The sequence below is a fragment of the Thunnus albacares genome, chromosome 1, assembly GCF_914725855.1.
Source record: "Thunnus albacares chromosome 1, fThuAlb1.1, whole genome shotgun sequence".
NCBI lineage: Eukaryota > Metazoa > Chordata > Actinopteri > Scombriformes > Scombridae > Thunnus > Thunnus albacares.
The window spans coordinates 33,578,789-33,606,646 of NC_058106.1; the positions used below are offsets into that span (position 1 = coordinate 33,578,789).

The 27,858-nt window shown below is 40.5% G+C and overlaps 1 protein-coding gene, 1 long non-coding RNA gene and 2 other non-coding genes across 10 annotated transcripts in view; all 4 read left to right on the plus strand.

Moving 5' to 3' along the window:
- lrp4 (low density lipoprotein receptor-related protein 4) overlaps positions 1-17,436 on the plus strand; it is a 117,148-nt gene extending 99,712 nt beyond the window's left edge. The window contains exons 15-39 of one of the 3 annotated variants that reach the window (XM_044355586.1): positions 602-778; positions 2,640-2,765; positions 3,593-3,801; positions 4,481-4,562; positions 4,682-4,787; positions 4,873-5,074; positions 5,271-5,460; positions 6,287-6,418; positions 6,737-6,877; positions 6,975-7,061; positions 7,163-7,334; positions 7,536-7,698; positions 8,122-8,347; positions 9,054-9,357; positions 9,485-9,703; positions 9,952-10,086; positions 10,946-11,054; positions 11,364-11,556; positions 12,355-12,468; positions 13,096-13,207; positions 13,598-13,662; positions 14,837-14,924; positions 15,362-15,503; positions 15,753-15,814; positions 17,067-17,149. In XM_044355586.1, the coding sequence (XP_044211521.1) occupies positions 602-778; positions 2,640-2,765; positions 3,593-3,801; positions 4,481-4,562; positions 4,682-4,787; positions 4,873-5,074; positions 5,271-5,460; positions 6,287-6,418; positions 6,737-6,877; positions 6,975-7,061; positions 7,163-7,334; positions 7,536-7,698; positions 8,122-8,347; positions 9,054-9,357; positions 9,485-9,703; positions 9,952-10,086; positions 10,946-11,054; positions 11,364-11,556; positions 12,355-12,468; positions 13,096-13,207; positions 13,598-13,662; positions 14,837-14,924; positions 15,362-15,503; positions 15,753-15,794 (3,536 nt within the window). In that variant the 3' untranslated portion in view covers positions 15,795-15,814; positions 17,067-17,149. Of the gene's footprint in view, positions 1-601; positions 779-2,639; positions 2,766-3,592; positions 3,802-4,480; positions 4,563-4,681; positions 4,788-4,872; positions 5,075-5,270; positions 5,461-6,286; positions 6,419-6,736; positions 6,878-6,974; positions 7,062-7,162; positions 7,335-7,535; positions 7,699-8,121; positions 8,348-9,053; positions 9,358-9,484; positions 9,704-9,951; positions 10,087-10,945; positions 11,055-11,363; positions 11,557-12,354; positions 12,469-13,095; positions 13,208-13,597; positions 13,663-14,836; positions 14,925-15,361; positions 15,504-15,752; positions 15,815-17,066 lie in introns of all 3 variants that reach the window. The other 2 variants (XM_044355566.1, XM_044355576.1) reach the window with 2 other exon arrangements.
- A 4,315-nt stretch (positions 17,437-21,751) lies between these two features.
- LOC122985149 lies at positions 21,752-27,776 on the plus strand. 5 transcript variants are annotated; one of them, XR_006404042.1, is made up of 8 exons: positions 21,753-21,852; positions 22,816-23,023; positions 23,127-23,214; positions 23,391-23,502; positions 24,694-24,835; positions 25,964-26,143; positions 26,424-26,509; positions 26,682-27,776. It is a non-coding gene; the product is annotated as an uncharacterized LOC122985149 (long non-coding RNA). The 5 variants fall into 5 exon arrangements; XR_006404039.1 differs by lacking the exon at positions 23,127-23,214 and having other exon boundaries at positions 21,752-21,852; positions 22,837-23,023; XR_006404041.1 differs by lacking the exon at positions 23,127-23,214 and having other exon boundaries at positions 21,754-21,852; positions 23,386-23,502.
- On the plus strand, positions 23,081-23,194 carry LOC122988845. Its single transcript, XR_006404901.1, has one exon. It is a non-coding gene; the product is annotated as a small nucleolar RNA SNORD67 (small nucleolar RNA).
- On the plus strand, positions 24,465-24,577 carry LOC122988850. Its single transcript, XR_006404902.1, has one exon. It is a non-coding gene; the product is annotated as a small nucleolar RNA SNORD67 (small nucleolar RNA).
- Positions 27,777-27,858: the final 82 nt, after the last annotated feature.

Consider the following 27,858-nt stretch of genomic DNA (forward strand, 5'->3'; position numbering starts at 1 on the left):
AGAAAAATCTGGGATCTATTACTGTCCATCATATTAAACTTACCCATTAAAATGATTAAAAGCTAAGTAAAATTTGATGGTAGACTCAGATAATATCTGTCCAGTATCAGCCTCATGTATCAGTCTGACTGGGTGTAAGGGCGTCCAGATTCTGGATGGAAAAGTCACATTACTTAAGGAAACCGATGGAGCGCCTCTGCTTTTGGCCGGTCTGGCCACAACTGAACCATATACAGTACAGGCTGATGAGAGGCAGAGTAATTGAATGCAGCTCTGAACGGGGATAATATGACATCAGCCAAGCCCACAGCGCTCAATGGGAGGATGTTTGGAGAGCGTTGGTGGAACAAGCCAATTGCAGCATTTGTTCTTTCCATTTTTATGTTTGGAAAGAGGCCTCAAATTTCCACATTAGCACCGCAGAAGCATTATTTTTTTCACTCATTATAAAGGTGTCAAACTTCACTCCTTTCTTTGTTTACTTTGATAATTACGTCCCTCAAAAAAACAGCTCGTTCTTTAATGAGTTGTTGCTGGTTTTGTCGAACGTTTCGGCGGGCGTCTCTCAGCCTTTCTGAACTCTCTGTTTCCGTCTCTTTAGGCCTTCCCCACCCGTTCGCCATCACGGTGTTTGAAGACAGCCTCTACTGGACCGACTGGCACACCAAGAGCATCAACAGCGCCAATAAATTCACCGGCAAGAACCAGGAGATCATTCGCAACAAGCTGCACTTCCCCATGGACATCCACACCCTGCACCCCCAGAGGCAGCCTGCAGGTCTGTACATAACCATGTTGGAAGCTAAATGCAATTTTTAATATTCCTGAAATGTCTCCATAGATAATTGGGCGATTAGACCTGCATGCAGGTGTAAGGTGATATTGTAACTCTGTTGAGGCCAATTTCTCCAGAACTCACTGTTCTGTGTTTTTTAATAAGTTGTATCAAAGTTTGTGTTGTTATGGCGACATGTTTTGCTTTCGTTGCTGTCATATGACTGCAAAGTCACAAAACTGCGACTTGGACAAATAGTCAGATAATGGAGGATTTCAATGCTTTGTTTTGATCTCATAACCAACAGCAGCAAGAATCATGTTAGATTTACTAATCTTTTCACTGAGGGTTTTCAGTCAGAGGCAAAAAACACAAAGTAATCAGTCATTTAATCTATTAATGATCTGAAACAAACTGTTTTTGGGACTAAGCTTAGTGATTTTACATAGGTTTTAGATGTGTTTTAATGTCTGTGCTTGGTTACAAAAGAATCACTGACAATAACACGCTGTGCAGTTTATGGACAGAAGGCAGTGCAGAGATATTATACTGTGCATAATGTCAGTTTGTCAGATAGTTTAAGTGAATTCAACAACCATGCTTGCAGCCTGAAGCAGTAGAACATTTCATGCAGCAGGCAGGAGAACAAAGTGCTGGACAACAAAACATCAAACAGGATGAACTAGTTGAGGTCAACACGTTTCCTCTACTTTAAGTGTATCACAGCGCACATGAATGGAATCTTTTTCACACGGTGGCAACCATAGAAATGATAAAATCATTTGTTGCACTAGTGTGAGACCCTGTGGTGAAACTGGCCCAGTGGAGTGCTACAGCAAAGACTTGTGTTCTTTGCTAACAAAGTGTGTTGAACTTGAGTTGTGGCCAAGAGAAAGTTTTGGTTATCATGCTGATAAAATACTGTAACAACCTGACACTGTTATGAACTGTGAGCTGCCTCTGTGCTGGCAGGAGGAGATCAGGCAATTTTTTTTTTCTCTGGTGTCAGATGAGATTCAGTGAGATCATGTGAAACCATGTCAGAGCTGAAATAGATTTGAGCTCTGTGTCAATCACACAAAACAAAAAGGATTCAGAGCTAGAGTCCAGTCACACTCTGTGACATTTAGAATAACAAAAGACCAACGCTGTGAAGTTGAGTTATAGTTTATTTTATTTAGGAATAAAAAACTGCAGTGATACAAATGTATGTATTGACAGTATGAAATGCAGGTTCACTGTATTGCTATATAGTCAAAGAAAGAGTTTGACATTTTGGAAAATACACATATTCACTTTCTTGCAGAGAGTTAGATGAGAAGATGGCTATCCAGTTAGCAATTAGCTTAGCTTTGCATAAATACTGGAAGCAGATGGGAAACAGCTAACAGCGGCTCTATCCAAAGTTCAAAATTACATCTACCAACACCTTTAAAGCTCACAAACACACCATAACTCGTGTTTAATCCGTACACAAACAAAATTGTAAAATTCACAAGGTTTTATGGACAGATAACTCTACACATTCAGTTGTTTTTTTTACCAAACGCATGTAATTTTTGTAGTTATTATAACACATTCCTCACAATCTGTATTGAAGACTACAACAGAACTATATACTATGAAATATAGAATCACTACATCCCAAGATTTACGCAATGAAATCAATAAACACGTCATCATGTAAGATAAGAACAGTTGTAAACATGATGCATATCAGACCGATTTTGTAAAAAAGAATAAGCTTTGTAAAAATATGCACACAGGAAACATGAAGAGAAAGGGGGGAGGACGCCGAGTCAGAAACCGCCTTTCCGACGTAAACGTTTGTACACTGAGCTGTGTGTCTCCGTCTGTCCTGTAGGAGGCAGAAACCGCTGTGGCACCAACAACGGAGGCTGCAGCCACCTGTGTCTCCCCAGCAACAAGACGTACACCTGCGCCTGTCCCACCGGCTTCAAGAAGGTGGACCACCACAGCTGTGCCAACAGTGAGTCCCTCAACACCTTAAATTTATAATATTCATTGTAATTTGGTTAATTTAGGGCTATTGTATGTATGTATTTATTCTTATTCATTTATGTATGTAACAATAAATGCCAAAAGCAATTATTTTAGCCATTCTGCACTTTACAACAATTATTTAACTCAATAAATCTGGTGCAATATGAGGAATATGATGAATTTTTTTTATCTTCTTTCTGAGGATCACTGTCTTTAAAGAGTTCATAAAGAGTTAAAAATTCATGTATAAAACAAATCCTCAGCAATACTTTCAGAGAAGATTGCAAGGTTTTACTGATTCAACAGTCAGTCAGTTCTGAGAAGCTAAATAGGGAAGATAATCCTGTAACATGCATTTAATCTCTCTGATCAGCCTGGCAGTTGAGGTGTAGGTTGTCAGAGGAAGCAAAATTGTAGAGGGGAAAAAAAAAAGCATGCATGCAGAGGACATCCACCAAAAGTGAAATTTCAACTAATGAAAATTTAAAACGAGTCAAATTATATGTTACGGTTCAGTGCAGCTTGAGAAGTGCTGAACTAAAATTGACTTTTGGCAAAGTTTTTAATGATTCTTTTTTATGTCACTTACACACCCTGTAGTTATAAAAACATTTACATTTTATCATCATCATCATTATAGATAATTATGTTAGGTGAAAGGTTATGATTTATGATATTAATCACTCGGTTTGGTTAGATTTGCCCTTTAAAGGCTGTTAGTTTTCTGTGTGTTAGTACTGTTGTGCTGTGTTCACTGTTGACCCCCACTGTTAAACCTAGAAGACTGACAGAAGACCTTTGGTCTTTAATCAGGTCTTGACAAGTTCCTGCTTTTTGCCCGAAGGACGGACATCCGACGAATCAGCTTTGATACAGAGGACATGTCCGATGATGTCATCCCTCTGGCTGACGTGCGCAATGCCGTGGCGCTGGACTGGGACGCCAAAGACGGTTACATCTACTGGACAGATGTCACCACTGACTCCATCAACAGAGCTCTGTGGAACGGCACCAAGCAGGAGGTGAGTGAAAGCTACAGCTACAGACTGACTAAATGTAGCACTGAAATCCATTATTTTTTCATCTGTCCCTGACTTTTACAGAGCAGAGCAGAGCACCTGCATCACAAGAGAGCAGGAAATAGATTTATGCAATATCGCCATCTACTGGGGGTGATGCAAAAGTGCAGCAACACAAAGAAGATGCAGTATGTGTAGAGTTGAGTTGCTAATAATAGCAGCTAATTCAGTTCAGTTGACCTTAAAAATACAGCCTCCTACCAGGCACAGTACAAATAACAACAGACCCCATATACATAAAATAAAAATCTGTACCAATATGGTTTAAAATGATAAATGTTCACATTTTCACTAATTATAAAAAGTTTAAAGTCAGTTCAACACAAAATAGAAGAATTAAATTAAACCAAACAAAAGCTGCAACAACAGAAAACTGTAATAATAATACAAGAAGTTATCACTGTTCTATTTACACCTTTAATTTATCAATTTCAACAGCAGATCTTTTTTGTTTTTGTTCTCTATCTCTGTTATATAAACGACACCAAATATCATCTGTCTAGGTTTACTTTTGAGCTTGGATCTAAACATGTCTAAGAGCTCAAAACCTCAAGATGTAACCTAAGACTGCATGGAAGCTAAAACAGTAGAAATGAGATCTTTGTGGTCCCTGTTTTTTCAGGTGGTAGTGGACACCAGTCTGGAGAGCCCAGCAGGTTTGGCGATTGACTGGGTGACCAACAAGCTATACTGGACCGATGCTGGTAAACAGTCTCACTACACATCTTTACACTTAAAATCATATTTCTGCTGTATTATGTACAATCATTTGTGTGACAGTGTGTGCTCTTGAACCAATCATGTCATTTCCCGGGTTGCTCAGGTACAGATCGTATCGAGGTTTCTAATGCAGATGGGAGCATGCGGACTGTACTGATATGGGAGAACCTGGACCGGCCAAGGGACATTGTCGTCGACCCGATTGGAGGGTGAGATGATTGAAAAGGTTTAATAAGTTGATATATGAACCTGAACTTTGCGCAGCATCTCTCATGTTTTATTCTTTCTCTGTAGTTTCATGTACTGGACCGACTGGGGTGCCAACCCAAAGATTGAACGTGCTGGAATGGACGCTTCCAGTCGCATTGTCATCATCTCATCCAACCTGACATGGCCCAATGGGCTCGCCATCGACTATGAGACTAAACGCCTGTACTGGGCCGATGCTGGCATGAAGACTATTGAATTCGGCAACTTTGACGGTTCTGACCGACAGGTAACGGGTGCTAATCACAGGGTCTTGAAATTGTAATGATGGCAATAATGTCTTAACAGCAACTTGAACTTAATTATTTCACTGTTTTGTGACCTGAATTATTAGTTTTTCTGTTAATGCGGAATCAACACTGCAAATATATCTTTGGAAATAATCGTAAATGTCACTTGACCTATTCTCCTGTTTTTGCATACAGGTTTTGATTGGCAGCCAGCTGCCTCACCCCTTCGGCCTGACTGTACACGAGGACAAGCTGTACTGGACAGACTGGCAGTCTAAGAGCATCCAGAGCGCTGACAAGCTCACCGGCTTGGGACGACACACTTTGGCCGAAAACCTGGAGAACCTCATGGACATACACATGTTCCAGAGACACCGCGAAACAGGTCTGTGTGTGTGTCCACATGCTACACCAAGTCTGAATAGCAGTGGCACATTTTTTTGTCTCTGTACTCCAGCATATAGAATCAGAAATGAAAATATAACCATGAGGTTAAAGTGTTGAATTTAGCTTTAATTTGAGGTTTTTTACATCCACATCAGATGAACAGTGTAGGAACTGTAGCCCCTTTTTACACAGAGAACCCCGATTTTTTTTGTGAGTAGAAAGTAAATGTTAACATACAAACATACACTTAAATAAAGTTTTCATATATAATATTAGGTGTTAAAAAACACCTCCAAAAATCCTTCATCACTATAAACTCACAGTTACTGATTTCAAGTCCAATGTGTGACAGTACAGAGAAAAGAAAAGATAAAAAAATGAAAAATGTAACACTGGCCTTCTGTTTATGGAGAATACTCTGTGTTCTGTTGGACTCGTGTAGTCTCTTGTGACAAAGGGAAAAAAAAAAAAAAACCTCCTCCTCTCACTTTCTGCTTTTCTGGTTTTTGACGCCTTTTCCCAGAGCTCAGATGTGTCTGCTGTGCTGACACTGGGGGGGATTACAGGTAAACTGGGCACAGATCAGTGGCTGAGAGGGCAGAAAGCCTCAGGGGCTCATACCAAACTGAAACCTCACTGATCTCACTGCTATGTAGGGCTCTCCTGTGCTTCCTGAAGAGTTTCACTGTCTGTATCCGCAAGTTGTGTGTTTCTGTTTTGTTTGCTCCAAATTCCCCAATTCCCTTTGAAATCCTTGCCTCTAAGCTGACCTAGAAAGGAGGACAGTGGGTGAGCTGAATCTGTTTGTGTGTCTCCATCTGTAGTGCGTAACCCGTGTGCTGTGAATAACGGAGGCTGCAGCCACCTCTGTCTCCTGGCCCCTGCTCCCAAAGCGTCCAGCTGCGCCTGTCCCACCGGGATTAACCTGCAGACGGACGGAAAGACCTGCACGCCTGGTACAAAACGTCTTTTTGCATTTCGAAAGTTAGAATGGATCCATCCGCACCTGTGATTAACCAGCAATTCTCACATGATCTCAGTAATATTCAGGATTTTGTAAGTGAGGTGTATGTGAATAAAGCAGATAAATGCTTTGATCATCTACAGATGTCCTATATTTTGTTTACACGGCAGCATCTGCATCATGTCGAAACCTTTGCTGCCAAGAAGATAAAAGAATGTCAGCCCTCTCTGTTTACTTACAGGAAGGTGCTGTGATGTGTGGAAAAAAAAAAAAACTGATGTGCTGTGTGTGTGTGTGTGTGCGTGTGCAGGAATGAGCAGCTTCCTAGTATTTGCACGGAGGACGGACATCAGGATGGTTTCTCTGGACATCCCCTACTTTGCTGATGTGGTTCTTGCCGTCAACAGCTCCATGAAAAACACTATTGCCATTGGCGTCGACCCCAAAGAAGGTTTGTGTGTCTTCTCAAAGTTTTAAAAGGTCTGTTTCAAAAAAGACTAGTGATGTATAAATGGAGTCCTTACATGTGTATGTGGCGCCTCCTACAGGAAAAGTGTATTGGTCTGACAGTACACTGAAGAAAATCTGCAGAGCCAACATCAATGGAACAGCAGATGAAGACATCATAGCTACAGGTGAGGAGGAACGCTTACATGTAAAGTACAATGCTGTCTGAGTCCATCCAGTGATGGTGTCATGACTTGACCTCTGTCTCCTTCTGTGTCTCCCTCTGTAGGGTTGATGACAACTGATGGTCTGGCGGTGGATGCTGTTGGCAGGAAGATCTACTGGACGGACACAGGAACCAACCGCATTGAGGTTGCTAACTTGGACGGCTCCATGAGGAAAGTTCTTGTCTGGCAAAACCTGGACAGCCCTCGAGCCATTGCCCTCTACAATGAGATGGGGTGAGGATGCTTATAGATCAAACATAGTGAATTCCACTTCAGCTTTCATAAAGTTCTGTTAAAGGAATAGTTCAACTACATGTCTAATATACCATATGCTGCTCTCACAGTCCAGCTTTTTCTCATCAGATTATCTCTGTCTTGTTTTCAGCCTTCTTACACTTGCTAACCTCTCCCTCTCTCTCTCTCTGTCTCTTACAGTTATATGTACTGGACAGACTGGGGAGAGCACGCTAAGCTGGAGCGCTCTGCGATGGATGGATCAGATCGTGTAGTGCTCATCAGTAACAACCTTGGCTGGCCCAACGGCCTGGCTATTGACATGGCCGGCTCACAGTTGCTGTGGGCTGACGCTCACACCGAGGTCAGTGGTGGCTGCCTTTGATGCCCACACAACTCCTCAGCTACCTCACTAATCCTAAACCATAGAGGAAATAAAGCCTTGGCCTCTTTGTTTTGAGGTCTTATAATGTTGTGGATGTTGAGGATCAGGTCACTCTGGATCAGAAAAACTAAAAACAAAGCATAATAAAGTAAAAACATGCCAGAACAATAAAATAATTTTGGACAATACAAAGAAAAAAGCGGTTAAATCCATAAAGATGTACCAGAGAGACAAGACATGAACTCATGAACACCACTTGGTGCAAAAAATGCAAGGTTTTTAAAAATTCATGTTTAAAGGTTCAAATAGTGTAAACATCAAGTGGCTAAAATGTGAAAATGTTAAACTGAAAGGCGGCAAACATGGAGTCATGTACTCATTGTCTTTCTCATCCTCTCCCAGCGTATCGAGGCCTCCGACCTGAATGGGCAGAACCGCCACACCCTCGTGACTCCAGTCCAGCACCCGTACGGTTTAACCCTACTGGGGTCCCACATCTACTGGACCGACTGGCAGAGCCGCAGCATCCAGCGGGCCGACAAGAACACCGGAGCCAACACCATCACAGTGCGAGCCAACTTGCCGGGCCTGATGGACATCCAGGCTGTGGACAGGGAGAGGCCACTGGGTGAGTCTGAAGACATAAAGTTGATTTTTTTCACAGGTGAACTGTAGTTAAGCTCAGTTTGAGCTTTGAGCCTACACGTTTTTAATAGAAATCCAGTATTACAAACCGAGGATGTGGTGTTTGAAAGGTGTCTGCATTTACAGAGTTGCATTATGGAAAGCGTCTCTCGTTGGTCCCCCGACTTTATGGAGGTGCAATACTATATCTCTAGAGACTGCTTTAGTGCCACCTCATGCTTGCTCTTCCGCATACTGCTACTTGCAGTATGAATGAAAGAATATTTATGTTCAAAATCAAAGCACTGTATTGCCTTTGGTTTCATGTTTTTAGAGGAGCCAATTGAACCACAAACAAACACGAGAATGGAGGAAAGCCTAGTAGTGATTGACCCTAGCCACCTAGAGCCGTTTAATCTCATGGACAGAAATTACCAGAACATAAACAAGTCAAACTTGGAGGAACTTTAGTGTTCATTTTAAATTTGTTTGTCTGTATTTACTGCGTTTGATTGCCTGAAAATACAGTAACTGCTGTTGATAATTATTATGCTTAGCTTGCCAGCACATGATTTATTGACAGGTGATTTTGTGTTGCCTAGAAACAGCAAGATACCTCTGTGCAAACAAAATCTGCTGCGAGTACAAACATATTGTTAGAGATCACCTCTGTCTCTGTGCATCATCCCTTCTGTCTCTGGCCTCTCCAGGTTTTAATAAGTGTGGCAGGAGGAACGGAGGCTGTACTCACCTTTGTCTGCCTCGTCCCAACGGTACATCCTGTGCCTGTCCCACGGGCATCCTGCTCAAGGGTGACGGTAGGTCATGTGACGACTCCCCGGAGACATACCTGCTCTTCTCCAACCGTGTCAGTGTGCGGAGAATCTCCTTGGACACCAACGATCACACCGACGTGCACGTACCGGTGCCCGAGCTGCACAACGTCATCTCTCTGGACTATGACAGCGTGGACGGAAAACTTTACTACACCGACGTCACCTTGGATGTTATAAGGTATGAACACACATGAAAACTCTATCCTGCCACGTATCGTTTAACTTTTAGTATAATCAAGGTTATTTTATTTCCTCTAATCAAATAGTTATGCACTGTAATGTTCACCTTTTACTTTGTTTTTTAGGCGTGCTGACCTGGATGGTACTAACATGGAGACCGTGATCAGCCAGGGCCTAAAGACCACAGACGGACTGGCTGTGGACTGGGTGGCCAGGAACATGTACTGGACCGACACTGGAAGAAACACCATCGAGGTGGCTCGACTGGACGGAACAAGCCGCAAAGTCCTGGTCAACAACAGTTTGGACGAACCCAGAGCCATCGCAGTGTTCCCGAGCAAAGGGTAAGAGACGGGGAGTGAACATGACACGATTTAACATTTTTAAGAAATAACTCACATAATAGACTCTTGATGCAGTATAATTTCATAAACTGTGCAATTTCTTCAGCATTTATTGCTTTTTTGGAGCTGTTAAAAGACGTTTTAATAACACTGAAGTTGAAGCAAATGCTAAAGGAGGAGTCGTACGGCTGCAGGTATCTTTTTTCCAGTTTGCTTCTCTTCTCACCAGTTCTACCTTGTCTCTGCAGGTTCTTGTTCTGGACTGACTGGGGTCACATTGCAAAGATCGAGCGATCTCACCTGGACGGGTCGGACCGAAAGGTTCTGATCAACACCGACCTGGGATGGCCCAATGGTCTCACACTAGACTACGACACACGCAGGTCAGACAGAGAAGCATGTTTGGGGGGGGGTACATCAAAAAGTATATCTGCAAGGACAACTGAACATACAGCTGAACAATAACTGATCATACTGAGATTAATACACTTAACTAAATTATTTGTTGCATTGACAGAAGAGCATACAACAAGCCCACAAAGCTACTACAGTTATTTGAATCAACATAAAAGTATAATTTATTCCTGGGATATTGTATTATATTACATTTTCTGTCCACCAATTAACTTCCTAGCTAATATTAGCATTTTTTTTTTTTAATTTCATCCTTACACGCTAACTGGACACAGTGCTAAATGCTAACATTACAATCAGCATGTTAATATTCTAGCGTCTGTGTTAGCATTTAGCCTAACTAACATTCTAATTGTTACAAAAACATTGCACATTAACATGCTAACATTAGCATAACTCAGCTGTACTTGGAGCTTAAAGCTAACGTTACTTTCTGAAATGTTAACATGCTTAATATTAGCATGTTAGCAAGTGCTGAAGTGATGAAAAAGTCTCCAGTAGAGGTGAGCCTGATGAGCTGAGTTTGAGTTCTCCTAAAATGGCCACCGTGTAGAGGATAAACATTTTAATTTATCTTCTCACACCGACCTCAGGCCACAGTTTACATTTTTGCCATTTTCTTAGATCCCAGCCCTGGCGATAAGGATCTAAGAAAAGCAAAGCTATCTCTCAGTTTGTCATCCAGTCAACAGTTTTGTTTTCTTGTGTGTACTGAGGATTACAGCATCACAGGATATTTAAAGTCCTGTTTTTACAGTGCAGTCGGAAAGTATTTAAAGTGTATTTACAGACTGAAGTGTGTTTATGATTGTGTGATGTTTTCTGCAGGATATTCTGGGTGGACGCCCACTTGGACAGGATCGAGAGTTCCGACCTGAACGGGAAACTGCGTCAGATCCTCGTTAGCCCGGTGTCTCACCCCTTCGCCCTGACTCAGGTACCTCCCCCAACCCCCTTAACCTTCAGCTGTCAATCACTGGGCTGACCCTTCCTCCTGGCTGCCTCCTCCACTCACCTGCTCTCTCTCACTCATCGGCTCACCGTGTGACTCCCACTGGTCATCTCTCCGTCCTCCAACTCATACTGAACTCATTCGACTTAACCATTTCTTCTACTTCCCTTCCACTCTGACCCTCATTTTTCTTCCTCCTCTCTCCCTCCCCTTTCCCTTCCCCTTCTTCCTCCCGTCCCCCTGCTCCTTGTCTGTGTTTTTCCTCTCCTCTCTTCTTCTCCCTCGTTTCCCCAGTTGAAGCCGGTGTCCTCCCCTCTAACTCCTTTCTCCCGACTCTCGCAGCAAGACCGCTGGATCTACTGGACGGACTGGCAGACTAAGTCCATCCAGCGGGTGGACAAACACACCGGCCGTAACAAGGAAACCGTGCTGGCCAACGTGGAGGGCCTCATGGACATTATAGTGGTATCACCTCACAGACAGACAGGTAAGGAGGCTTTTTCTAGGAGACTCATTCACCTGGCAGGAGAGACACCACAGAGTGTTTGGTTGGTGAAGTGCTGAAGCTATATGGATATGTTTAGAGACCACACATGATAGGCAATGAATGCAGGTACAGGGCACGTCACAGAATTAGAGAATAACATGGTGGAAGAACACAATAAAATCAACACATACCCAAGCTGAACACACAACAAATTACATTTTTTACTGCCTTGTGTATGAGGAGTATTGAAGGAGGATTGGCTTATGTCAAATACTTTCAATTTCTTTCGATTAATCAGTTATCGTTTAACCTGTGAATCATCAGAAACTAGTGAGAAATGCTCAATATAATTTCCCAGAAGTCAAGGAGTTGTCTTCAAATGTCTTGTTTTGTCCGGCCAACAGTCCAAAACCCAAAAATATTCACTTTACTGTCATATATGACAAAGAAACCAATGAATGTTTGGCATTCTTGCTTGAAAAAGTTACTAAAACAATTTTTTTGTCTGTTGAATAATCGATTAAACAACATTGCAGCTCTATTCAGTCGCTCTAGTGTTAAAAACATAAATATGAGCCTCTTGTAATTAGTTTGAATTGCATTTCAATTTGCATTCTCTCATTTAAGAGCGTCGAAACCTTCATTTTCCAGTGTCACGGTGCTGTTACTTCATACCAGCCAAATTCAAATGTCATCGCTCTCACTGTAGAGAAGTAATCCAAACTAAAGAAGGAATTCAAGTAAACCCCTGAAGACTGTTTGGTGCTCGGTGTGAATATGCTCTCTTCTCTCTTTCAGGTACAAACCTCTGTGGAGTGAACAACGGCGGCTGCACTCACCTCTGCTTCGCCAAGACCAACAGTTTTGTGTGTGCGTGCCCTGATGAACCAGATGGGCGACCCTGTTCAACTAGTGAGTGACAACTGTGATTGTGCAGCGTGTGCTCAAGTGTTTTATATGCTGATGTTTATCTTAAAAAGACCACTCACCAGTGTTTTTTTACATGTCTTAGCCCAAATCACAGATACTTGAGCCGATAAGAAATATGAAAATGTAGTTACTATCTCAGGTTTAAATAAATGTACTGATATTGACTGAAATAAGGGTGAAATTAAGATACTGTAGCATCAAAACATAATTAAATGACTTAAGAATTTGAATAAGTTACTTACAACACTTAAGTGTGTTTTTGTGAAGTGACAAGTTTCATGTTGGAAAAGCATTTATAATCTAAATGACAAAGGTATGTTTTGGAAAATGAAAATGGTTAACAGTGAAGTACTATGAGAATATAATATATGAGATATGACAGGAGTTTCCTCTGTAGAGTATAAGACAATGTTCAGATCTCACCACACACCAAATCTCTAGAAGTTATTTTTGAGGTAAATTAAAGGAGCTATTTGTTCCAAAAAAAAAACACTCTTATCTCACATTCAGAAATAAAGAATAACATCTATAAGTCTGATGTGCAGTGAGGTCTGAATTTTTACAATAATGTATACGTGTATACAGGTACTGATCCTCGTGTTTTATCAGTTTCAGGTTACGTCCCCACTGCTCCTGCCAGAGGAACCAGTAGCACCCCCATCCCTAACAAGATCCCCAAAGCTCCAACAGACACACCACACAGAGGACCATCGGTGGTCAAGTACGTCTGTTTGTCCATTTGAGTTTTTAACAGGAATGTTTCTTTGTTTCTTTTTCTTTTGCTACAAAATGTATTTAATAACTTTGCTCTGTTAAAAGTATCTCAGCATACCTTCACATATCCCACTGAGAAACACAGCTGTAAACCTGTTCTGTTGCCCAGTATGTTGGTATCATTGCTTTAAAATGTTTTTCAAACTGAGGTTCCTTTCAACTTTGTTCATAAAGATACAAGCTCTTCCCAAAGGCCCCTAAAGAGAATTATCTTCAGGAAAAATTATATCATGTTTTGACTCAATAAGGTCATGTTGGACTAATTAACAGCCAATAATAAGCAAACTCCCCTGAGCTATATTTTCTCAAGCTGTGTTTCTGTCTTATTTTTTTATAGCTGCACTGACAAGAACCTAAACACAGAAGGCTGCTCAACGAGCAACGTGGTGACGGCTCCTCATGGTAAGTATATAAAAACGGATCTCTCCTCATCAGTTTGCTCTCTACACTGTGGTCATAAAGGAACACACTTGACATTTGGGAAATCCAGGTTTACCATCTTTATCACCCACAGAAAGATGAGAATATGAATTGTATCCATGTGTGTCCAGTACAGAGATGAATGTGTTTAGCTAAACCAGTGTTAATTTTGACAAGAATTTTAAATTTAGTTTTAGTCTTAATCACTTAACAAAAACTGTAGCTGGTTTAAAGTATCAGTTTAGTGAAACTCAGTAACTCAGAAACTTAGTTTTTATTTTAGTCTAATATTAGTCAATGTTTTAGTCATAATTTGCTCAGACAGTTTCATGATACTGTAATGGATTTTGCTGAAGGATATTTCTCCTGGCTGTAAAAATTCCAATTAGAGGCTGAGAATGTGTTACTGACTTACTACACTTCTTTCATACATCATATAAAAATGAATTCCTTAAGTTTGCTAGAAAAAGTGCAATACAATCATATTTCCTTTCACAGGTTGTATTTATTTTCTGCATTATATTACCTACAACACAACAATCCTTTATGGCCTCTGTATGTTTGGTTGCACAAAACAATCTCATCCGACGTTATTGATGTTACAGATGTTATAGTAATCAAATTAATATCGGCCTGTGAAGGGCCCCTCTGTCACCGCGCCGTGTGGGGAATTATAGGACAAACACACACACACAATTTTCAGCCCATTGCTTCAAAGATAAACACTTTTAACCCAAATCATGATCTTTCCCCGACCTTAACCAAGTGGTTGTTCTTAACCACAGTGTTGTCACATCACAAAACGTCATCACTCCTTAACAAGCACGTCAAAATACACTAGATTACATTAGGTTGACTGCCCAAACAGAGCCATCTATCATGTCTAGTCTTTACTCCTCAAGGCATAATGAACAGAGACTTGGTTTTTGTCGCCCTCTTGAGTTTCCGTTGACATGAACAAGTTGTAAATATGGCAGCCCTTCCCAACACTACCTTCCATCCCACATGACATAAACACAACACAAGCTACTGTAGACTAAACACTTTCTCTGTGCTGAGACAAAACTAAAACTGAATAGTCGGTACTTTTCTTTTACGCAAAGCCACTTGATTTGTTCCATAAACACATCTGTCACATCTGTGTCACCTGTCGTAGGAGAAGGACTTCATATCAGCTATGTGATCGGTGGAGTTCTGACCATCCTGGCCATTCTGATCCTCATTGCTGCTTTGATTATTTACAGGTAAGTCCCCCGCTTGACACTTCTACATTTTCCTCTCCCACATCATATGCAGACCGTAGAAATACTTGCATTCGATATATGGTGAATAGCAAGGCTGCAACTTTTTCATTATCGATTAATGGAGAATATTTGGTCTATAAAATATCAGAAAGTGGTGAAAGATTGTCAATCACTGTTTCCCAAAGGCCAAAGTGACGTCCTCAAATGTCTTGTTTTGTCCCGATAAAGAGTTCACAACCCAAAAATATTCAGTTCACCGCCATAGAAGAGTAAAAACCAGAAAATATTCACATTTTGACTTTGTTTTCTTGACTCAAAGCGATTAATCGATAAAGTAGTTGCTGATTGATTTAATAGTTGTCAAACAATCAGTTAATCAGCTAATCGTGGCAGCTCTCACAGATAGTTTGATTTGTGTCTTTGTTATTGATCAACAGACATAAAAAGTCAAAGTTTGCTGACCCGGGGGTTAGCAACCTGACCTACAGTAACCCCTCATACCGGACATCAACGCAGGAAGTCAAGATTGAGGCGTCGCAGAAGCCTCCGATATACAACCAGCTTCGATATAAAAAAGAGGTAAAGAGAAGTCTGAGCACTGAAGAGAAGATGATTGTTTTAATAGCCGAATGGATTTCAGTTGAATCCATGATGTTTATGATCAGACTGTGTAGATGTTTAGTAGGTAACAACAGAGACAAATGATTTTTTCTGTTTGTCTCCGGTCAGACTGATCGCGTTTGCATCAGCATATCATAAAATGTAACGTGTGCAGGTCACAGTCAACCATCGCTCACCTTTTTCCTCCCCCTCTCTCCTTCACCGCAGCTCTCTCATCCCTACAACTCCCTCTCTCCCTTTATCTTTTGACCCACATGTCCCGTGGAGAGGTAGTTACACCGCATGGAGGAGTCGTGCCTTTTTCTAGTTTTGTTTTCTCCTAATCGCCTTCTGCTGTTTCTTTGTTTTCCTTTCCTTTTCTTCTGTCTTTCAGCGCATGCCACCCGCTATCCAACATTAATGATTTCTCTCTATGGTGCAGTTACAGAGCTGTGATCAATAGCATGCCAGTGTCTTTACTTTTTATAGATGTTTTGGTGTTAACTGACGTAACGGGCGAAGAATTTAAAAGCTAAATTCAATGGTTGATTTTTATTAACGGTGCTACATGTATCATCTTTAAACATCCACGTATCATTGTCAAATTAATCGTGACAACTTGGTGAAATTACTACAAACATCCAAGAATGTCAGATCAATGATATTATTGTTAGAGCCTCTGAAAATCAAGACCACTTCCCCCATTAACCCTGTTGGCTCCCAACCAGTAAGATGTTGGTGTTTTGTGGCATTAAATCAGAAAAAAAGCCAATTGCATGCCTAATACTGGATATTATAATTACTGTTATTGCTGGACATAAGTTCTACATGGATATTATACAACAAACTATCAAAAGATATATGAATATATATATCAGAGATTAGAGACCTTACACTCAGTGTTCACTGTAGGAGAATATCTGCAGACACTCCACATGAAATGAAGTAAGAAAATCAGGACATCCCTAATAAGGGCAGAACTCACTATGGTTTTTCACCAGTCTTTTATTTCTACAACCATCTGCCACTGTGAATCTGAAAATAAAAAAAAAAAAACTTAACTTCAGAAGGAAGCACAGCATTACTACAAGGAGCCAATCTGCTGTGCATGGGTTGTGTTTGAAGGTGACATCTTGTTCTGCAGTGTTGTGCTGTTGGTTACTTATTAATCTTTCAGTGGGAAAATCCACCCTTAACAGGTTGAACTAACATTTTGGGAATGTTTATGTGGTCGATGTTTACATATAATAAATCGTAATTGTTCTTTAAAAATGAAGGATGGTTTAAGTTAGGGGAAGGACATAAAGAAAGGGAGGAAAGAACAAGTGAAGAGGGAAGAAAGAAAGGAACATTTAACATAAATACTCACATGACCTCAGAGGGGTTACATCTGAATGGTTTGCTGCATTTGAGGTTCAAGGTAAAGTGAAGAAAAACAGGCTATCACAAAAGGACTTCTGAAAAGTGTTAAACTTGAACTTCAGGGTGGTTTTTTCCTTTTTAAATTGTTGTCAAACTAACTAATCATATCTTATTGTCCAGGGGGGAGGAGATGGAGGCTACACCAAGGAGAAGATCCGCATAGTGGAGGGCGTGTGTCTCCTGTCCAACGAGGAGCTTTACTGGGACGACCTAAAACAGATCAAGCCGTCCCGAGGCGGCCTGCACACCTGCATGCGCACGGACACCGTCTCCCTGCAGGCCAGCAGCGCCTCGTTAGACGACGGCGAGACGGAGCAGCTCCTCCAGGAGGAGGCGTCCGAATGCTCCTCCATAACCACCCTCACCCCTTCAGCCATCACCCCGCAGCGTCACGCCCAGCACAGCCTGCCCGACACCGGCTGGGCCTCCAAGCGCAAGCCCTCCACTGAGAGTGAAGTGTGAGGGAAGGCCCCCCCCCCTCCTCCTCCCCCCACCCTCCCGCCCTCCATGCTTTATCTCAACCTCCATTCCCTAATAAACAAACACCTGTATTTATAGCTGGTACAAACACACAAAGATAAAAAGGTACACCGTAATAGCTGCATATGTAGAGTAACAGTACATATGAACCTGGTTAGACGAAACTAAGTTCCTATAAACACATCTCCTTCTCTGAAACTGGGGCTCCGTCCTACTTGTATACACACACACACACACACACACACACATGCTGTGCAGTCCTCCAACAGTACCCTCAGTGCTACTGCCTTTAGGCAAAACGATAAACTAATGAGCATGCTGGAATAAGAAAGCAAAGGACTCTGGGGAGGAAGTGAACAGAGAGACACAAGCGTTATCTGGAGCCTTTTTTTTTAAAGGATGCAGGCTGTCGACGTGACGAGCGCTTCTCTGTGTACAACTTCACCTTTTTATTTTTTGTGAACTTTTTTTTTTTTTGTTTTGTTTTTTGGAAAAAGCTAAAACATCATACCCCCCCCCCCCCATCCCCTCCCCCACCCCCGGACTATGTAACCACAGTGCTCTCTCTCTCTCTAATGCCACTCATGTCTTTTTGAACTCTATTTATGAACGTTTTTTGTACTTCAGAGTGGGTTTGCTGACTTTCATAGAACAGCGAGAGTGTTGGAACTTTATGCAGCAGGACCCGGGTATTCAAGAGTTGTATTTATGACAGTGCCAAAGGGTGGGGCTTCACAGAGTCTCCATGCTTCTTTCTGCATTTTACACTTCAATAGAAATGTATCTTAATTACGGGATGTTTCTTTTATTTCACTTACTGACTAACCTCACCAGTGGGAGACCTCAGTGACGACACCATCTGCTTCTAATTTCTTAATTTTTACAGCCTCCCAACAGGTCAAGCAAGGACGCTGGTACTCTCAGTTGATTGCAGAAGTCTATTAATCTTCTGCGAAAATGTCCTGAAAGGAGCTTTTTTTTTTTTTTTTTTTTTTTTTTTTAAAAGTTGTAATTCAATCATTGCTGATCCTCGGGCATAGCAGAGGAAGTCGCGATGAAGTAACAGCCTAAGTGCCAAACATTTCGTTCTTTTTTCCTCCTTCAGCTGTATATTTATTTTTCTCAGAGGTTGTAAAAATGAACGTGACATTCTTTTTACTCATTCTGATTAAAGGGTTGGTTCAAACCGAATCGCAAAAAAAACATATTTTCTCACTTACCACTCGTGGTATTTCAGCTATGCAGATACAGTAATTGTGCTTTTGTGTACCGATGTTTTATATTTCTGTTTCTGGAGTTTCTTCTGCCACCTTAAAATACGTCTTTTTCTTTGTTGATACTCAAAGCAATCTCTCATTGAACTTTTCTTTGATTGGTCTTTCCAAAAAAAAAAAGTGTTCCTTGGGTTTACTATCCATATTCACAGCACTTACTATTAGAATTTGAAGCTCTTTGACAACAAGGTCAGCAAGAATTTAACTTGTTGCCCTTAAAAATCTAAAGCTCCCATGATTTTTTTATTTTATTATAGGAGTGTTTGTATTATATGTCATCGTAACCGTTTGCCCCTCATCCATGATATTCAGCCACATTCTCTTCTATTGTCATCTCTCCAACTTCCTGTTATCTAAAAAGTATATCCGCTGTTCACTTTAACCCACAACAGTCATAGGTTTGTAGGAAATGTGTTGTTTAAATGTTAAAGGCTGCTATAAACAGAAATATTATTTAAATTATATTAGATCGCTCATCAAACGGCGTAAAAACTGATAAAGATACTGATGAGAAATGTTCGCGTCGAAGAGTTTTCAGGTTTTCGCATCACTACGGAAACCGGTGCGATTTTGAATTAAGTTTTCTTACTTTTTTTTGAAACTGAATGACTAAGTTCCACTTTCACTTTGGCTCAGGTTTCAGAGGCAGATAAGTAAAAAAAAAAAAAAACTTTGGCACATAAAACCAAAAAAACGATCTGCTTTGCCAAACACTACTACTAAGGGGTAAGTGAGGAAATAATGTTTTTTGTAATTTGATTTGTAATCAACTCTAAATCTGTAATGGAAAAGTGCACTCGCAGTATCTGCCACAGTACAGTATAACAAATGGGTAACTTAGGTAACACTGTGCATGTCTGACCCCCCATCAGACAGTGAGGGTTATAGTTTAGAAATATATCACTGACAACTTACTGAAACATTAATTTAATACAAGATATTATGCATTGCTTTAACTTTAGAGTACCATCCTGTGTGTTGTTGAAATATGGTACAAGGAAATATTATATTGCTATTTTGACAAATATATCGGTTAGACTTTATAGAACCATGTATTTTGAAGTATCTGCTACAAGCTCAGCAACTTGCTGATTTGCTGCTAGACGAAGCACTGAGGCCAATGAAAGAGGGTCTTGGCAGCTACATAACTTCAGTCTCTGACGGTTGGTTGACAGTAGGCCTACAGAGCATCATGGTGACCCAGTAACCAATCATCCCGGCTCACAGTCCCTCCAACTCTGCTGCAGGAATGCTAAAACTGTACAGATTTTAGTTGCGGATATAAGCAAACATTTCTGTTGAAGATATTGTGTTGATTAAGTTGTATAGTCTTTTGTACAAAGGGATTTCATGACCGTTTTTAGACTTGTATTAATTTTACTCACTGGAGAAGAACATTTTTTTTTTTTTGTTTTTGTTTTTGTTTTATTTTTTGCTGGATTATTTTAACCACTGTGTTTCCAAACCTTGTAAATGATAGGGAAGATGCCAGTTATTTAATAGTGCTCTTTATCTTATGAAATACTGGTCGCGTATAGCTGTTGTAAAGTTAACAAAAAGAGGTATTTATGATTTCTGTTTGGTTGTCACTTGATGTGTAAATATGAAAAGACTGTATATGTATTTCCATGGCAGTACTAACAAGCTGTGTTGTGTGATATAGTGAATTATCCCTTTGCTATCTTTTAATATAAAATTGCATTTGCATTTCAATGAAACTTTTGGCTCACTCGTCTGTGCTCAATCCCTTATTGCTGCAGATATTACAGACATTACAGTTGTAACAATGGGAGCAAAGTAATCCAAGAATCAGGGTTTTACATGAAGCTATTTACTTGGCAGTAAATCTGATTCTGTGTAGACAAAGTAGGTAGCTGTATTAGGATGACAACAATAAGTGAATAAAATGCACAACACATAACATTAAGACTTCCAGGCAGAGGTTTACATTTGGAGTGAAGACTGTGGACCAGAGAAGACATCAAGAAACTTCCAGGTCCTACAAAGAGCTGGTGGCTGTAACAAACCTTTATCAGCATCAGAAAACATCAGATTTAGTTATCTTGTGTTTAGACCTTTTAATAAAGGGTCTATCTATTAGTCTGAAAATGACAGCAGGTTCCAGAGCTGCATTTTGAATTCAGGTGGTAGGAATATTAAATTCAGATTGCTTCTTCCATCTTTAATTTACACAGAAAAATATGATTAATGTAAAGAATTATGCACCAATTTCACAGTCTCATATGATCCGTGAAATTGTAGATATGTATGTTCCCTTTATATCACTCCTTTATGGATTAAACATAAAAAAAATTATATTTTTCCTACTAATCACCTACAATAAACAAACACAGCCCCACCATGACTCTTAAACCCACAGATTATTATAGTGGATACAATATGGAACCACAATTAATACTCTGATACCACACACATTCTGTAAACCCCTGCTGCTATGTTACAATGTGACTTCACTGAAAATAGAATAACATTTCAACATCCATGGTGAAGGAACTTACACCGAGATGGTTAACTTCTACATCCAAATGGAGGCTCTCTATATCAGTATCTCCATACTGCAAAACACAATACCGGAGTATCTCAAATTAAAATATTTAAATCTAGGAAATACGATTTAAATTAAAAAGTAAGATGTAAAGTAATGTCAGAATCAGAACCAGGTTTATTGCAAAGTAGGTTTGCACATAGAAGGAATTTGCCTTGGTGTTGTGGTGCCTAACAGTCAGAAGTACACACAAAATTAAGTAATCCTAAATAATATAAAAAAGAGAGAGAAAGAATTTTACAATAAAAAAGGGTTCGTGAAAATGTGTAAAATACATCCTATGTGAAATGTAAAAAGTTTTCAAACAACTTGTCAAATTGAATTAATTAGCTTCCCTCAAACAAAAACCAAACAATGCTTTACTTACATATGTAGGGCTTGTTTCTCTTGTAAATTGAGTGTGTGCATGTGACAGCTATACAACATGTCATTGGTTGTTCAACAAAAAAAAACATTCCCACTGTCCAATAAACATCCAGAATGGTCCTGGCAGTTGAGCCTATCAGCGATCAGGTTTACAGAACGCACTTGTTTAAAGTGAGAAGAAGAAGAAGAGCTAGTAGATGTTAGCTGCACGGAAAAGCAGGTAACGTAACTTGCAAGTCAAATGTTTGTTTAAAATAACCTAATTAGCTAATTCCTTGTTATGTGGTAGGTTGGCATTAGGTTTTATGCTCTGTTTTAGGAAGAACAGTCAGGCCTGTTTGACAAACAGAATCGGACGCTAGCTAACAGAGCTAACTTGGCTAACATTGGCAATGTTGTTTAACTGTTGTCTCCTGGCAACGCTGAAGAAATTAACAACTAACTGCCATATACCACAGTTTCGGCGAGTATGTCGCTTAAACCATCTTCCTTTAGTTTTCGTTGTTTACGTTGACTCTGCTACCGAGTGTCGCCACGTGTTTGTGCACGGAGCTAACGTGACGGCTAACATGCTCGTTCAGCTTGGTTTGTGGCTCGTAGGTTTCGCTGCTAATGTGAACATTAAACTCTAAACTAGCAATTACCTGTGATACATCTATCTTGAATTCTCAAATGTCCAGGGCAAAACATTTACTAACTTATAATGTTAAGTCAACGCAAACATTATATATATTTGAAGTAACGTAAAATTGTCGTGCTGGCACAAGTTTCACCTCGGGATTCTTGGATATGAGGTCGCTGTTAGTATGAATTACTATCACTACATTTGGTAACTTTATATAATAGCAGAATTGCGCGATGATATATATCCAGTTTCACAACCCTAACTTACTTTGGAAGAGGACTTCGAGTGCAGTGCCACTATGCCATACTTTTCAGGACGAGTTCATTATTTTTCAAGTTTGTCTTAAAATAATAACGTTACTCAGGAGCCCAAATGAAGATTGAAATAGGTTTTTCTTGCCATAATCATTCCTCCTGTTTTATAGCGTTAATTAGAAGATCCCTTCATAATGCATTTACAATGTAAGTGATGGAGGACACAATTCCCAAGCCTCCTGCGTGGAAATTTATTTAAAAGTTTATCTGAAGCTTTTCATTTATTATTTTGTATGTTTTACAGCAGGAATTGTTTGCATTGCAGACTTCCAAAACTAGAGTGAAGAATTTCTGGAAGTGCTGGCCAACAACATGTTCCATACAGCAATTGATGTCATTATTTCTGGCCCGGAGCTTTGTCTGTCCTCTCCATCACCCAGAACTGTCCGCAGGCAAAACGTCTCCATTCTGACAGCCAGCGTGACATCAAAGCCATCTTCAACATGATCAAGGTGAAATCAAACTTTTCCTGGTAGTTAGCGATGCATGTGGAAGACAATGGGGACGAGTGTGAGAGTGATGAGTTGCACTAATCAGTTGGGGTGTCTGTTGCAGTGGCATCAACACCCCAATCTGACCCAACCTGAGGACACACAGTGTGCACAGGGGCCATCTGACTCAACTCTACCCACTTTTTATATGTGTGCACGTGTTCTCTATAGATGCATGTACACACAACACGATCATCACAATATGATTCAGCTGAAAACTACAATACTGAATTGTAACCCAGATCTGTTTATTTATTTAAAAAATGTATTGCCATCTTATTCCTACCCCCCTTTTTTTTTTTTTTTTTTTTTTTTTGACTAAGTGTAGCATCTGGAGGTGGACGGATGCTGTGCTGTGAAGGTTCTCAAGCTCCTCTCCCCTTCCCTCCCGCAGGACTATCAGCCAACTGTCCTGATGACCAGCCACTTCATTCCTCAAGGTCTGTGTGTTTCTGGATGGGCTAATGTTTACTAAACTCAAGGAGGATTATTTCTGTTTTTGCCATTTTCTTTAGTCATATAATTACAATTGTCATATATTCCACGCAACATATCACCTGCTACAAATGGTTATAATATTATGAATGAGCTGACATGTACTCTAATCCATGCATCATTAGCCTTAACCAACCTTTTTTTTTTTTAATCCATTTTATTTGTGTATTCATGTATCACCACATGTGACATCAGGTGCATATATTACTTCATGCTTGATGCTAACTAATTTTGGAAATGTGAGACCTGAACATATTATTGTAGTCAAAGCTTTAGACTTCAGATGTATGGGTTAAACTAAACAACCTCATTCAAACTTGAGGGTTTACAATGGCACCACTCTACATTGTAACTTTATATCCCAGAAACCATTGGTGCAGAGTTGGCAGTGTTGAGACAAAATCCTAGAGGATGTGCAGCGCTGGGTGCAAGTAGCATCAATATTAGATTTTCTTGTAATGGTTACTGAGGTGTAAAGCAAAGCTCATAGTCGAATTCCCAACTCAGCTAAAAGAGTGAGACTGAATGAAAACTTGATTTGCCAGTTGTTTCAGTATTATGAACTAAAACAAAATACAACCAGCATATCATCACTAAAGTCAGATCACCATCTTGGTGTTTTCAGTCTCCCTTTAAGAGATACCTGCACATTCCCAACATCCATTCAACACCACAATTGTGCAGCAGTAAATTGCAAAGAACGATGTGATGACTTTGTGATGTCTGCAAAAAGTGGCATCTCAAAACGGCTGTTGCTTTTTAGTTCATTGGTCTAATTTGCGTAATTAAAGTTCTGCAAATGTAGTGAAAACAGGAACTGGGTGACATGGATTCAGAATACACAAACTTAGTTCTGCTATACGCTTTTTTTCCTTTTCTTTAATAGTATTTTAGAGCACAACGAGGGTGTGACAATGATGAGTTGCACTATTAGTCGGGATGCTGATTGCAGTGGCACGGCGGACCCGTCCTGACAACCTGTGGCGACACCCATTGTGCACAGGGGCCATCTGAGTCACCCCCACCCCCCCCCTCACCTGGCAGGAAAAACAGCGGGTCACTGTTTAAAGAGGTTTTCTCTTGTCGCTCCCTGACCTTCAATTCTGTGTATTTGTTCTGCTCTCTTTCTTTCCCAGTCTGTAGACGGGAGAGTTCAAGGACGTGGTCGGGAAGGACGATCGAGCCATTTGTGAACACGATGAACAATGTATCCAGCCAGCAAAAGACTTCACTTCATAACGAGTGGAACAAAATCCAAGGACTCCAACCTGAGACCTGGTAAGGAACAGACCAGTCAGTCACTTTATGTTTTTATGGAGAGCAAAATCTTTGTGTACATGCAGATCTGTTTGTCAGAGGCTGCATTCAAAACCACAATGATTTTACTATGAGTAGCAGTATACGTTCGTCTGTAGTGTGTAGTAGGCAGTTCTGAATACAGCCTGAGTTTTTGGAGGTGGTTCGGTATTTGGCTGAATGCCAGGCTTCCCCTCCTTAGGCGAGAGATTGCTGTTCAGAGGTGACAGTGACACAGCAGTTCAAAACGCAGCTCTCAATGTTCTCTCTTGTGAAGAAAGAACATTGTGAATGTGAAGATCTACAAATTAAGTGGAAATGCATAAAAAAACCTTACCAATATTTCACACCAGTGAACCAAACAGTTCTTACAGTTCTGCAACAACTGTAATAGTGCTCAGACACCAGAAGTCCCTTGATCTCTTACAAAATCCCCTCTTAAAGCAATCGGTGGCCTCTTGGCTCCTCTAAAAGTTAATTTTCCCCCTGCCTGAACAGTGATGTTTCTTTGTTTTTGTGATTAGAGCAGCTGTGGCCTCACGCCAGAACTCAGCACTGTACATGCAGTGTAATTTTTGTCCCAGGTGTCGGAGGGTTAAGAGCACGTCAGGGGAGTAAATGTATCAATGCATATAACAGGTAGTTACATTTGTTAGCTGTGGCCAAATCCTATTCAGAATAATCATGTTCCGGTGTGCTGGAGGGCTGAGATGCTCGGTCACCTCTCGGCAGTTGTAATATAGTGTGAAGGTGTTTTGTTTTTTTTGTTTTTTTTTTGCTGAGGCAGCACAAACCATGCCTTCTGTCAGCACATTCAACTCTTATTGTATTAACTTAGTACATGTCTTTTTATTAAAGACTTCCATGAGCAGGCGGTTGCTCTGTTGGTCATTGATGACCCATTTAAAACTTTCAGGCTGCTCGTCATCAGTGGCCCACTTGGTAGGTGGATTGTTTTTTGGGAAACAAACCGCCTACGGTAGCGATTTTCATGCCTTCTTTTTTTGTTGTTGTTGTTGTCCTGATTACTTTCTGAACTTAATCATAGTTTCTGCTTCTAAATCCCCCTTGTCCTTTCTGTATTCTCTCCCCCCTCCCTTGTCCCTGTAGGCAGCTTCACACCCAGAAAATCCTGCCAGCCTCGCAGCAGCAGCAGCAGCCGCCACCATTACCGCAGGTCACAACTAAAGTTCATCCTGGACCTGCTGCACATATCTCCTGTCCTTGATCCTTGAGTCGCTGCAGTTGAACCTGAATTGACCCTACCCGATGCTGGAAGAGAGTTTCCCAGTATGTGTGTTGTACTGAAGCATATTATAAGCTCCTAAAAGTAAATGAATATTAACTAGTAGCAGGTCTTACCAGACAGTGCCTTTTTTTTTTTTTCTTTGACCTGAATCTACTAGTGTAAAATTTTAAAAAGTTCATAGATTTCTGCAGGTCTCGGATTTAAAATCAGATTGTGGCATTAGTAAACAATGAGGAATCATACCAGGAAGGTTGCATGTATTGTGGAAATTGCTGTCAGACACAATGTTTACCTGTCTGTGTTGACATCTTCTCCTTGTAGGCCATGCCTGGTTCCTCCTGCCTATAATAACCCAAATCACACCGGTCATATCACAGATCATGTCTGGATAACAGCCCTGTACACAGGTGAGCATATGTCCAGCTCCTTCTGTCTCCCAACATTTAAATGAATTTTAATACAGCTTCATTTTAATGAACCATGACGCATGCTAATTCAGGCTGTACTTCAATTTTCAATAATTTATGTAAACCACTTTGAAGAAGACCCATCATATTTCTCTGCTCTTTATTTGGACAGATGGACACAAGGTGTTTTTACCAGAACAGCGTGTCAAGAACACAATCATGTCTGACTAAAGCATACCTCGGGAAGACATATTAAAGCTTTACAGTGGCATAGAGGGCTTTATGATGAGCAACAAAGGAGGAAGTCCAATATTGTCGCATTTATCTCCAAATGAATTTAGCAATTCTCCTTTTTTATTGTCAACAGGAACAAAAACACAAGTCGGACGCATTGTAGTAAATACACACAAACTCCATCAATTCATATATGTGTAACAGTCATTGTCTTATCATCCGATTGTTCAGTAATCCTTTTGAGTCTGAGCACTTGCATCACAGTAACGGGTTTTTTACAGAGGCGGTTTGGCAGCGGTGACTGCAACGGGTTGACAGTGTCTGCGGAGTCCTCTGAAGGATTACAGTTTTTGTGATTTCCTTGCATCATCAGAGGCCACAGCTCCATCTGAAAATATCTGCATGTTCTCTGTGGTCTTTTGTCAGCAAAGGGACCGGGGGCTTGATGTGTACATTTTTGGTCAAAGTTTAGAGGGGTTGCTAGGTGATATGACCTAAAATCCATATCATGATTTATTGTTTGACTATCTCAATGATAAAGGCACATGCTTTGTGGGGGGAAAAAAGCTGTTCAATATTCTCAACAGGGAAGTCTGTGTAAATATTACTTCCTTAGCCCACTGCCAGCTTAAAGAAGCTCGGGCTACTCTCGGAGAATAAGGCCTTCATTTCACTCAACCCTGCTACCCGCCCTGTGCCCCCCCTCACCCAGACTGAGATGAATAAGAGATGGAACAAATATTTGCAGGAGTTGGTGTGTGTTCTGCATTTTCACTCACTACTGCTACTACTTGACCTCAGGTGCTCTAATAGTGATGTACATGCAGTTTGTGACCATATATGTCATGGATGTACTAGTGATAAACACACTAAGCTGTTATCCAAAGAAAGTTATTCTAAATTATAAGCATAATCACAAAAGTATCCATGTGGGAATAAATACTGATGTTGTTTAACAGATGTTTGCGCCTTTTCTCTAAATCGTCCTTGTTTGAATTTGTCTGTATAAAATAAAGTTCAATATGAATTAAAAGTTTTAAATGTTTGGCTTTTTTTTCTTCATTGGAGCAGATAATGAGAATCTCCTGTTTGTTTACTGGCCAGAAAGGTCCATT